General features: G+C 42.2%; 1 protein-coding gene across 1 annotated transcript in view; it reads left to right on the top strand.

Annotated features, from left to right (window-relative positions):
• LOC141006965 (glutamate receptor 3-like) overlaps nt 1–13,844 on the top strand; it is an 80,884-nt gene that overhangs the window by 18,384 nt on the left and 48,656 nt on the right. The window contains exon 3 of the mRNA XM_073479281.1: nt 1,268–1,507. Coding sequence (XP_073335382.1) covers nt 1,268–1,507 — 240 coding nt within the window. The remainder of the gene's footprint in view (nt 1–1,267; nt 1,508–13,844) is intronic.

The raw sequence follows: 13,844 nt of genomic DNA, 5'->3' as shown, positions 1-13,844 counted from the left end.
GGTTAGGGTTAGGAAAACGTCATGTTTTTGCTAACTTGGTGCTGTTGCCACAAACACGGGTAGGAAAGGCCCTGATGTGTGAAACATCCAGTGGTTTCAAGCAAATACAAATGTTGAAACGCCATCTCGAACAGCGGCCTCATCCAGCTATCATGCTACCATCCTCCCAACATGAAAGTCAACTCATATACATGTAAAAAATCTGGATGTGGAGAGTTAAAAAGAAGCGAGATTACCAGAGTTGTGTGGCCCGCTGCTTATCTCTGCTTGAGGCTACATTAGTTGTTCATAGCTAGAACCTCTGACTGAGCTGTTGGTGGTTTAGTTGCATTGTGGGTAAGTTTTTGATAAAAACTGGAATAAAAAGATGATTAGTTTGGTTGTGCAGCATAAATTGTGACTTTTTAAAAACTGTCCATTGTGAGTCTGACAGTGTAGGTTAGGAGTGCAAAGCTAACTCAGTGCTCCACTGGCACGTGTTCACCTCATTAAATCCACTCAGTTATTTAATACCATATTTTAACATTGATCAGAGATACTGAGCAGCTTCAGTGATCGGTGTTGGAGTCAGAGATATCAGAGCAGCTCCATTGGTTTGTCCAACATTTGCTTCTTATTACCAACATTAAGGCAAGGGTCATATCCCTGATTCAGTCCTTCTTGGTGTTATTAAAACCATTTATTATGTACAAATAAAATAAAATAGTTAACACCTTGTAAGACCAAGTGTGTGATGCACTGAGCGTTTATGACCACAGCTCATTTCCGCGGGCCCGCAGATGGCAACAGATAGGGCTTGTTATAAATCTTTTATACTGCAGCACAGCCCGGCGCTTGCACATTTGCATGCTCATGTTTCAGGGTATTTGTCCATTAAGAGCTGTGGCCAGTGCACTGATTTCCCCATTATTTCTAGTTGATTACCCAAGCAGTTGAATTTAGACCAAGGAGAAGTGAAGGGCACTGGGCAGCAGAGCATGGCTATGGGGAGCAGACAACCCACATGGCACCCATTTATTCAGCTAGCCCCCGCTTTACTCAGAAGATTAATGCCATCATGGATTTACTCACATTTTACCCCTACATTGGCCATTAGTGGAATCAGCAATTTTACCTGTCAGTATGTGAGGAAATTTGGATCTTAACTTTGTTTGAAAGGCCAGCATGTGCTGTTTGTTTGCCTCGCTGCTGTCTGCAGGAACAGCTAATTATAAAGTCTCTGTGCTTGTCCCTGACCTCAACCTGCTCTCTGTGTCCCTGTCAACAGTCTGCTCCCAGTTCTCCCGAGGAGTTTATGCCATCTTCGGCTTCTACGACAGGAAGTCCATGAACACGTTGACCTCCTTCTGCGGGGCGCTGCACACCTCCTTCATTACCCCCAGCTTCCCCATCGATGCCGACGTGCAGTTTGTCATCCAGATGAGGCCCGGTTTGCGGGGAGCCGTTCTCAGTCTGCTGGCCCATTACAAGTGGGAGAAGTTCGTCTACCTTTACGACACTGACAGAGGTAAGAGCGGCCCTCTGGGAAAGTAAAACACACAATCACACACCGATGCAGGCTTTCAGCAGGAGACAGATGGGTAGTGCAGAACATCTCAGCGCTAGAGGAAGAAGTAATTGCCACGCCAAGCCTGTGTTATTATACAGTGTATATGATCAGTCTTTAATATGTAAATCCCTTATCCCCAATCCTCATTCTAAGTGGTCTGATACATTTTAATCTATGCCCGTAATGATCCTAAATTGCTTCAGTATGTGGCTGAATGTAGCTCAGTCAATAGCTCCCGGCTTCCGGGGAATGAGTCATTCACAGGTGCTGCTGATCCGCAGCATAGTGCGACTCCAGCCGCCTGAGCCTCTAATCCTTGCCACTCTCTGATTATCATTTAGCTCTAATTGGATTATATGACGGCAGAAACACAACATCCTGCAACTTCTGCATGTTCTTCATGGCCTCCTGCTCCGTTCATGTAGGCCAACTATTTACAGACTTGGGTCATTGTCGTCCGCCAAGGGTCAGCATCTGGAGAGCGCGATGATATGCCAATCAGCCGGCAAATATGTATGATATGATCTCATTTGTATTTCAAAGTCATGTTAGTTGTGTACTCAGCAGATGTAGAGGTTTTCTGTGTGCAGCCTGTGCTGTTAAATGTGCCAAACTGTTCAGGACTGTGCATTCCAAGTATTTTTAAACTGACATAGAGCATTTCTAGGACAAGAGCACTCCTTTTTCACTTCCCCCGCCACACTTTATATATCTCCAGTTCAGGTGGGTGTCTAAGCTAGTGCTCACTCATGAAACTGATTCCCACAGAGCTATTTTGTGCACTTTTACAAAACTTCGATGGCAGTTTTTTGTAATAAATGTATACACGTCTGGCACAAAGTAAGAGCTTCTCGAAACAATTGAGGAGTCTTTTAGCCTCTCCATGGCACCATCAACCCTTTCAGAAGTGCTTCCTGATGTGGCCCTCAGAGCTCCGCTTCACTCTGCTGGCCTCTTTCACCTGCTGTGCAGAGGCTGACAGGCCGCCATCTGTAAAACTCTGCCCATTTCCACGGCATGACACAGTGTAAACACTGTAGTTTAGGACAGAGTCCCACATGCTGTACAGCTTGTGTTTGCTGAGAGGCTAGTTAACCGTCCTATTTTGGCTGCCAGTCCCAGCCCGCTCCCCCTCCGTCAAGGCTCTGGAGCAACATAGCCAACACTCATCCAAATGTCACTTTAATCTTCATTATAGGAAGAGGGGCTCTATTTAGGTCCAGAGTGGGACTTGCGAGGGGGCCCTGCTTGTGTGAGTGACTGTTCATAGTTTGTGGGCGATATGACAGCAATATGCTGCTGAGGCATTTCACAATGACAAGTGTAATGCCTGTCCCTTAACGAGACACTTTCCACATATGAGCAGCGCCTTTTATCAGAACAAAGGGCCTCTTACAGTCAGCTTGAAATGGGAAAAATCATTAAAATGAAACAGTCGCTCCCCTGCTGTACATCTTGGGGAAGTGGACTCTGTCTTTCCTTTCATCATACACCATAAGAGGGATTTTTTTTTTATCATAGCCTGGAGGCATAACTACCATAAAAACTGTATCTGTATGATGGGGTTTTGACTGTAATAGAAAATAAAATGCCCAGAGATACAACTTAATGTACCCATGCATGAAGTGCACATTTGATTTTAGCATGCGCTTCAAACTGGTAATTGTATTGACATCAAATAGGCGCAGCTTCACTTTCATGTTGCTGATGCCTCCCTCTGACAGCACGATGCGCTGATTTAAGCTGTTTTAACTGACATATTCATAATGATCAGGAAAAAACGAGTTTCACGCAGCTGCTTTCAACAGAATGGGAGTCTGTTACCGTTTCATGCAGCCCACTCCTCATTAGAAGAATTGATTGTTTGACAAACATAACTGATACAAACGGGGAAAAGTGAAGAAGGCCACGCGGATCCAAGAGAAGCAGAACAAAGAGAAGCACGCCTTCACACGCATGGGTCATTAAAGACATGTTTATCTGCTGCAGTGCAACATCACATATTTATCCTCGATGTACTGCCTCTGAAATGTCCTCATTAAGCATGCTAATGGCTGCTGGCAGAAAAGACCTCTTGAACTGAACAACATCTGGGCATTACCAGCTGGCCACCGAGAGTAGGGCCCCACTAGGTCCGTCTTATTTACTTAAGTTATAACAAATTGCACATTATGCTTACATATTATACAAGGGGCATCATGACAGATATAAAGTCGTTGTAGTGCAACTATCCTTATAACAATTACAAAATAATCTTGATAATTAACCAATCCTACAACAGAATTAAACAATACAGTTTTTTTTTCTTCTTTTAATCTGGAAGAAACCAGAGTGAGAGTGTTGAACTCACTGTCTCTGTGCCTTCAGCTGAAGCTCAAGAACGATGTCACGAGAAACTTCTGTTGGAAAATTCAAATCAAGAAACATTTCTACAAGACATTTGGGTCTCAAGAGATAAAATCACTTCCTCTAATATGTGTCTTGGGGGTGATTTTCAGAACCTTAGTTTCATTGAAGAAGTCTTTATAAAAGTACAGTGTGTTCTCCTTTTAATACTAGACTGTGGTATTGCATTACAGTTTGCATCTTTATCCTCTCCTCCATAATTGTTAATGTAATTTAGTTATTCTGACTAAGGCAGGAACACAGAATTGTTATTATTGTTTCATTTTTAGCATTTAATGTATTGAGATCAGTGGTGGATGAAGCACTCAAATCCTATAATCCAAAATTAAGGTAATGAGTAAGAAAAAGTTAAAGCAAAGTATTATAATGCATCATACATACATGTGTATGCAGCATTCTAACGTTGTAGCTTGGTGAGGTGGAGCGTTGGAGAGTTGAAAGCGACGCTGTAACTTTTAAAATACAATCCACAGGATTTTTCTCTTGAGTTCAAAAGCAATTCAACGCATCCAGGAGTTGTTACTTGGAGCCTTACTCGGTCTGATATGATCATTAAATGGTAACTTTACAAATTTTACACATTAAAGTGTGTTTACAGGTCTTGGGGAGTACTACTGCATACATTAAAAAAGTAGTACAAAACCTTTTGTGCCTCCAAAGGAAGCTGCATGTAATCTGATAAATGCCTTTAGTGGCAAAGTTGCATTGGAGGTAACGTAGGCGCCAGGTTTTTAAGGAGGAAGAATGTGTGGAAGAAAAGAAGGCGACATTTCTGGTTTTGCCGTATTTATTTCGATCATTTGTTTTTTGAAATTGTCCATGATAAGCCCAACAGAGTACAATAGGTGTGTTGCTTTTCAAAAACTGACGTCTACATTACCCATAATGCAGCTTAGCCACTGAGTGACATCACTGGGGGCAATTCATCAGATTCCATGCAGCTTCCTCTGGAGCCACAAAAGGAAAAAAAATGGTGGAGCTTCCCTTGAACTTATGGTGGCTAATGTTAGCTGATGTTAGCTAACATTAGATGGATATGTTTTAGCATTTACAGTTATTACCTTACTCTCACTTGCTCCCACAGTGTTCAGCTAAAGCGTCATACTGCAGTCTGTGTTTAATTTGATAATAACACAATCATGCATCATAATCGTAATTTGTAAAATAATGCTAGTGTGCAAGTAAATACCGATACCTCAAAAATTATATTTAAGTACAGTTAGTGAGTAAATGTTCTTGTGTGAGCTCCTCCTGTGTAACCTAATCCCCACTGTCTAATGTAGTCCTCCTGATTCATGAAGTCTACATAATGCAAACTAGATCTTTAATATCTTTTTTGTCACCATCAAAATGAAGGACTACAGTCTAACAACCTTTACTGCAGCTTTTTTCCTGCATTCTCCTTCCCCTCTGACAAATGGGGATGGTCGGCATGGCGGAGAATTTGCATTCGGCGTGCAATCACACTGCCCTGCTGCCGAATGTCTGGTCGGTTTCGTCTCCGCAAGGAAACGTCTGATTAATTGCACGCTGCTAAAGAGCTGCACTCAGCAGTCGGGCACACGGGCTCATTAACAGAGAGTGGGAGAGGGAGAGAGAGAGCCGATGGCACAAAGCAGCTGCTCCACTCTGTGAACACCTCACTGCACCTTTACTCCCAGATGGACACATATCAATAGACCTTGACCCCCCCTCTCTGTGGGTAAACACTGTTTTCCTCCCCGGCTCTAATATTGGGACTGTGGCAGAGATTTATCAATCACGCTCTTCTGCTTCAAGAGGGCTGTTCAGTGACTCTATTGTGCCTCACAGAGAACAGAGAAAGAGCAAAGGAGAGCGTAACTGGGATACACATGTAACAGAATAGCCAAGTAGTGACTGAAAGGTGCTTTTCTGTGAGACAGGCTTCAAAGGGTTGTGAAAAACATAGAGATGCAGGCGAGAAAACACAACGCTGCAAATTCAAAACAGAAAATTCTCCAAGGTTTAGTAAAGTTTTCGTTTGTTTTCTTCTGGAAAAAAAGATATTCATATGACTCCATGTTTTTGAGAATCCTCTCCGACTCCGAGTTGAAAGAATTTAAGATTCTCCGTGGGCATCGGATTGCCTGGGAATGGAGTGTGTTCAGAAAGGCAGTTTACATGCTGCAAGCGTGTGAGTGTGTGTGTGTGTGCGTGTGTGCTGTGCAGTGACGTCATCGGTGAAAACCTCAAAGGGCGGTGTGCATTCAGTGAGAAGATACAGCTGAGGCGTTAGCTGTCTCTGAGTTTTTCTGCATGAACCAAACCTCCTCTGTTATCCGCCGCTCACTCTGCTCTGCCAGACGCCCAAAATGGCACCAACTGATCCATGCACGTCCACGCATGCAGAGGCAGTGCAGCTTTAAACAACATCAAACAGCATGTATGCTGCAGACTCTCTGCTCCACACTGCAGCACCGAGCACATTGTATCTACAATATCATACATGTGAATTATTAATGCAGAATAACCAACATTTTCTGGATAATTTGTGAATTACTGACTCAAATGAACACAGTCACTCATTAGGGACATTCTTGCTTTCCAACATTAAGACACATCTTCTCCCTTGAACAGATTGGCTGTCAGGCTTGCATTGCAGAGAATTTAACACACTGTTGTAGCCAGAGAAGACATTACATAACTTTAAAAACAGTTGCATCATTTTGTAAATCTTTGTTCTGCGCTTAAAGAGCTGAGTTGCAACGCTTGGCCTCATTACAGACAGTCTTTACTCTGGGCATCTGTGTGTAACCAGCTCAATATATGTGAACAAAGTCTTTACTGAACAACTCTAGGATGCGCACATTGCTTATCTGCCAAGAAAGGACAGAAAATGTACATTTAGACAATTTCAAGTACAACTTTCTCAAGCTGTTTGCTAATTCCAGTGCAGAGATCATAGTTTCAGGACCTTGGACAGTTCCTACACCCCTGCCATCTGTACTGTGAGCTGCGGGACTATTTTTCAACCACCCTTCATGTATTCTTCCACCCTTGCTGTATTTTTATACTTTTCTTAAGTCAACACAAAGTTGAGTCACTAACTGAAGGATACACTTGAATAAATGACATATGAAGCATATGAAGATACACAACACGAGAGACTGAACTCACTGAACAGACAGTTTGATGAGAATGAAAGCGATGTGAATCTAATTATGTCGCCTTCATGGTCTCAAATTCAGATCTTAACCTAAACTAGATAACTAAACATCTATGGGAGACTTTGGAGCAATGTGTTACAAAGCCCTCACCTCCATCATTATCCTTTGGGATAAATGGTGTTCCGGCTTTCAGTTTACAGTACAGTGGATCCAGAGCAAGCAGATCAAGGTTACCCAATGGCAATATAAAAGCCAGAAAATCAACTGAGAAATTGGTAATTCAACATCAAATCATCGACAGCAAACAGCTGCACAGTTTGATTTAGTGGAAAAGCAGTCTGAGCAGCAACAAGACAGCAGCTCTCCCTTCATAAACACATTTAAGATCATTACATCTTAGTGAAATCAACAGTACCAAAAGAGGAGGCGGGGGGATGTGGACGAGCTGCAGCAGCAAACCGTGTTGGCATCAGTGTACTGATCAGCATCAGGTTATAATGTCTCCGTTGTACATACGTATAATAGACGATAAAGCAGGGGGTGGTTTAGGGCGTGGCCACCTTGTGATTGAAGTGTTGCTCACACAGTGTTGTTCGCCACCCTCTCGTCCAAATATGGTCACTTCTGGCTCCAAAAACCCAAGATGGCAGTGGTCATTGAACTAAACTGAGGCTTCAAGACGGTACTCCACAAACCAACGGATGATGTCACTGTGGGTGTCACAATGATTATGTAGTAAATACAGAATGCCATCAGTTAGGTTAATTACGCAGACAGTCCTGTTACAACTGTATATGTTTCATTAATGACTGACAAGCGCACAGTATATCGTCTCACAGAATCTGTTGTTATATTGTCCAAGTCTACTTACATGGACGTTAACGTAGTTTTAATTTTCCTATCTGTCCATCTCGGCCCAAAGCAGCTTTCCCACAACCATCCTGACATATGGTCATGAGTATGCAGTATAATGAGCTGTAGCCGTGTATCAAACATCTCTTAATGATTGCCCAAGGCTGAGGTTGTCAGAATTAAAGCTCTTAAAAGGAGTTTGGGATTTTTGTGGACATTGATTGACCTTGGAACAGACAGAAAGAGAGAGCTGGAAAAACAAGTTTATCTGACGAGGAAATAAAAGTCCAGCTCCGTTTTACAGTTTTATTAATGGTACAAAAGCAGCCTGGGCCAACCTACTGCAGCTTTGCTTCTCATTAGGAATAACAAGCATTTTTTAAATTAATGCTCTTACTTGCTTGTGTTTGTTAGGGACGCATCAAAATGAATTTGAGACCTGTGACATCTTAGATTCTCGCCAATAAGCAGCCTGAAGCTTGATCAATTATATCTGTTACTCCTAACGATATACAATCAATGCTCAGCCTTCCCCCCTTCCCCTACACTCATACTGCTGCCACTTAGAAAAATTGGAACTCAAGACACTGGGTAATTTCGGTCGTCGATTATCTTATCATGATCTCAAACCGCCATCCGCTTATCCTGCTCTTATTTTAAGCATCTGTTCACTCCTGTCGGCTCAAGGGGAACACGAGGGCGAGCAGTTCAGGAGCAGGAGGTTTATCCTGGCTAAAGAAAAGATTTTCCCCCTCCAGCTCAACGTGGTTGTCTCAGCTGCTCACAGAGGAAGAAGAAATAGCCAAATATTCAAATGAACGGAAACGAAAATGAAGGAGACGAAGAGTGAGGGAAGGAACAGAGGAGTCAGCAAAGCATTTGTGCCTCGGCTGCCTCAGAAAACAGCAAATGGCACAGAAGGCCAAGCACTGTCAGACATGCTGTCAGATGCGGCGAATGTTTTTCATGAAATCGGAGCCCCCTCCCCTCCTTCTTCTGGAAGATCCAGCTTGTCATATCTAATCCGCTCTAACCTTACCACTTTACATGGCCGAATAACAAACCAGGTGACTAATCGAGCGCCCCTCTGCTTCATAGCCACTGCTTGGTTTATGACTCGACTATCGTCTCCCTTCTGTGTTACTCAAACGTCTCTCATCTATTTCCGGACACTGGCTTTCAGGATAACACAAGGCCATTACAACAGTAGTCTTTATGCATTATGAAAGAGATTGATGTGATGTGCGCTTCCCTGTTTGCCCAAGAGAAAACACCATTTTTATTTGCTTAAACGACGGGAGGCTGTATTTTTTTTATTTTTATTGGAGAGCTGAAAAAGAACAGGCAGTTAGTGCAGCTCTCACTGATGGGCAAGTGCCAGCCTGCTCCATTTCTCTGTATATGGTTGAAATGCAAATATCTATGCTTATGTATGATTTCTCGCTCTCTCTCTCTCTCTCTCTCTCCATCGTTGTTTATATAGATGACTTCAGAATGTGAATCATCTTTAAGTGCAACGAAAGTTCATGAATTACCTGATGCAATGTGAATAAAAGTTTCATAAGAGGTGGAAGGAAACAGGCGGAGAAATGCTCAACAATCTGTTAGCGACTTTGCAGCTGTCATTAGATAAGGAATAATCTGTCTGATTAGCTCTGATCAGGGATTTGGCAGGAGTGGGTGGTGTGGGGGAGCAGGGCTCTTTGCAGTTCAGCTAATTTGGAACAGGGAGCTGTTATCTGCATTGGTCTGCATTGGGAGTAGGCGTTGTTAGGCTAATTGTACTCAAAAGTGTCCTTTACTGTCATTTGGCAGCTCTAATCCTTTTTTATTTCACTGGCTCTGTAGGCATTGCCCACTGAAAACAATCATTGTGGAGCCACATATAAGCTTTGAGATTTTTTGGGAGATTTCTCTGAAGTAGGTTCACAGGCTTTGTCTGAGTTCCCCCCTTTGGTGTCGTCGCGCTCAGCTTTGGGCATCCCATGACAACGGCACGGTTCAGATGCCTGCAAGAGAATTTTAAAGAGGTCACCTTCTCCAGAGAGGGGGAGGGACGACTGAGTCACAGTTGAGACTGCACACCACGCTCGGCCGTCATGGTAGCCGCTGCCCAAGACAGACAAGAAGAAACACACGGCCAGGTGCCAGCAGAGCCTCGGTCCGTCGCCTTCTTCCAGCTCTGTCTGTCGCAGGGGAGATAAATCCCTTGGAGGATGCATTGTTCTACATTTGATCAAATATTTTTCCTTCAGGATTTAAAAAGATAAGCCTCAGCAAACAGATAATGAAGTAATTTGTTGGAGAAAAACAATGATAATCACCCATTTAGAAGACGCTTTATTCCAACGCGCTATACATGACTGTGAGTAACCTACAATATTATTTTGGTTCAAAGCTGGACCCAATAGCCAAATAGTGCTAAGCTCTATAAAACCAATCCTCTGAGCTGCAAAGAACTCCATATCAGAGGAGTACATACTGATCTCCTGGGCAGTGCTGTGTGGGCTACTAAGCTCATATATTCAAGAGAATCCCACATGCAGGCCAACTCCGCTTTGTGCTGTTCGCTCTAACAATTGCTGTAATCTTTAGGCGTTTCTTTGGGTTCATTTTGTGGACAAACTTCAAAGCAAAGTGTGTTTAACATTTTTTTTGCGCTTGTAGACTCGAGCATCAATGCAGTATGGAACATAAACTCAGTTTTTTTGCTTGTGGAAGGACATTTGAAACAGCGTTTTTTGGACAGCAAAATGTATGTTGTTCTGTACAAATTAGGCTGAGTATTTTCACCCTCTTCTTGTACTAAAAACGTCCGGCTCATTTGCATGAAATTAAAACATTTTAACTATTGTCAGCGTGTCGCAGGTCTGGTTCATGTCAGCACTTATCTCTTCAGAGGACAAGTTGTCCTCTGTTCTTTCTCTCTGAGAAGCAGCCACCAAAACTGATTTCAGTTGTGAGTTGATGAAAGGCCAAGCTGTCTAGTTGAGTGCTGGTGCAGAATGAACCGCAGAGGAATCACATGTTGCAAAAACTCAAAGCTTTCTCTACCCTTTTGTTCTTTGCTCACAGATATTGTGTGTTTCTGTGTCTCTCTGTCTGTACTTCTGACTTAATTAAATGTAAAGAAACATCACATTAGATTTGTCATATCATTTAAATATGCCTTTTTTAATCAAAGTACTACCTGTTTTTTAGTATTCACAGCCTGGCTTTCTACGTAAAATAACTGCTTGTTTTTTTGTTTTGAGTGGAAAACAAGCTGTAAACACACATTGACATTTAATCAACCTTTAAACAAATATGGCGAACTTGTTAGCAAACAGTTACCATTTAAACATCCAGCAGCTACCAAACAACATTAGCATTTATTCCGAGTCATGTTTCCTGCCAACTGCTGAATCTAAGTCCAATTTTAGCTCTATTAGTGGTGACCACTAACTTCTGAAGGAAATTTCTGGCTCATTAGCTGCTAAACGGACTGCTGTGCTTGCTAGCTAGTTGCTAACTGTGTCTGTCTGCTGTTTAGTGCTGAACATGTAGTGCAGAGTGGATTTTTAGAGCTTTTTCAGTCAAAACAGCATAAAAATGCCACTGATGAAAGCTGAACAGAAAAATGAAATGAGATGAGAGCAGAACAGAAAAATTGTGGAAAAAGCTAAAATGTTCAATAGAGCTGAGTTGAATGATGATTCTCTGTGGGTTCATTGATAAAGACCCCCTTCATGTAGAATGTGATCGATTGTGAGTATTGATCACAACCACTATAAAGTAACATTCATTGATAGCCATGGAGTGCCGCTTGAATGAGTCCTACAACCAGGAAATAAGTCAGCAATTTTTCATCATCTTGAAGTCAATGGGTTTTTTGAATAGGTTTTTGGTAAATGCCTAAAATAAGGTCTGTGGTTCACACAAGCTTAGGAGATTTTCACATGTTGTTCTAGTACATAAAATACAGCCGTTAATACTCCATGTTTGAATTAAAAAGTGTGTATGTGTCATGTTACTAACAAGTAGCAGTAAATGAGACGACAAAGGTTGTCGGCGAGATTATCCCGAACATCGAGACTCATCCACTCGCACTCTCCCACTTGCAAATTGATCAATTTATAGTTAAATGTTTATAGTATATGTAGGAGGAAGCTTAGGGGTGGTGATTTTGAAGTCATGCGACTGTGGTGTATTTAGTTTATGGCGTAACGTTAGCTTTTACTTCTGGCAATGGTATTTACGCTGCACTTTGTGCAATAATCCAAAATGGAAAAAAAAAAAATCCAATTGAAAAATCCCATAGGCTTTTTGACGAGGAAACCAGGGCGATGCTAACTTCTGGGTTAGCCTACATTAAAATATGTCATCCCTGCTCTTTGGGTGACAGAGGAGCTTCGAAACAACCTGATGGATAACTGACACACAGCAACATTTGGCTTCCACCAGCTTCTGAGAGGAAAATACTCAGATCTTTAGCTTCAACTTTCTTCACTAGCTAACGTAAGTGATGATGCTGCTGCGTGCTCACTGAATTATATTGTACAGGTGCAGGCTGTGAAACTAAAACAGTGAGCTTAAAGAAGATCAAAGCTCTGCAGAGTATTTTGTAGTTTGTACCTTGACACACATTTCTACCTTTATCAGATATCTTTCCTGGGACTTTATTTCTGTCTTTATCTGAATGAAGTTCCACTTACAAACTGACATTCAGCACCACTACAGTACACTTAAGTGATTCATGTTTTGCCTGACATTAGGGCTGTTTTTATAAAATATTTTACTTGTGTGTGTGAGAAATTAAATTATTGTCTGTGCTATTTATAGTCCTGTGCCAATATGCTCCTGATTTTGAATATGTATTATTTTTCAGGAGGGTGCTGAATAATTGACTCTGTAAAATGCCCTTGACGGTTGTCCTGCCTGCTGGCTGTTGTAAAACGTACCATCTGTTTACAAAGTCAACCAAAACTCTGGGACCAAAAGACATTGTCATTTGTGCACCGACTGATAAATCGCAGCGGTGTTAATATTCACCAGGAGACTCTGTGTGTCCTTTCACATTCACATTTCACATTTGCATTGTGGTTATTGGTGTTAGAATCGAGTAAAATGTCACTTTCAGACAACTCCTTTCGTTCAGGACGTTCAAACTTCAGTTTTTTATTTCCGCATGTGTTAAATTGTATGCACGCTGAATAGCTTAACATCGACAAGCTCATACAAATGTTTGAATCCAAAATATCCAGCTTAGTTTAGTGACAGAAAAGGAACGAAAATAAAACTCTAAAGGGAATCATTTGTAAATCCCCCCAAATCCTTTTTCTTAAGCAGCTACTAACATGTCTCAAAATGTCATGCATATCCCAGCTTATGGTGTTCTACTACTATGTGTCAGAATACTGGGAGGAGAGCTGACACTCAGCGTCTGCCTTTTCATTTCCCCTCTGCCACCAGAGATATACTGTGCTGGATTCTTGTTTTGATATCTCCCAGCTGATATAAAAAAAAAACATGTTTCTGCCTGCTTGACCAGATAAAGTCTGGATGATGACAGAGCCAGATCCAGTCTCGGGTCAGCTCTGCAGCTTCTTATCTAAAATCCGACTCTTCGCAGTGCACTTAGACAGGACAGTCGCTCTAATACCCCTTTGAATTCCTTAACCTCCTCAAGAATCAGACATGTGGACACATCTCGTCTGCCTCTTTAGACTTCTGAGTGGCTAATGTGGTGGCGCCCAGCGAGAGCCACTTGTCTTTAAAGGCCATACCTGATCTGAGTGCTGTCTGCCGAGCACTTCACTGTGAAGGTCGCCAGCAGGGGGGTGGAGGGTGGACATGTCAGCTGAGTCACTGTGCTCTGAATACTTAGGAGCTCGACTGGGGACATGTCAGCTCACATGTCCATTAGTAAC

Source organism: Pagrus major, chromosome 13 (genome assembly GCF_040436345.1).
Source record: "Pagrus major chromosome 13, Pma_NU_1.0".
NCBI classification, from domain to species: domain Eukaryota; kingdom Metazoa; phylum Chordata; class Actinopteri; order Spariformes; family Sparidae; genus Pagrus; species Pagrus major.
Note: the sequence above shows the minus strand (reverse complement) of the source record. Positions and strands in the feature narration are given on the sequence as shown.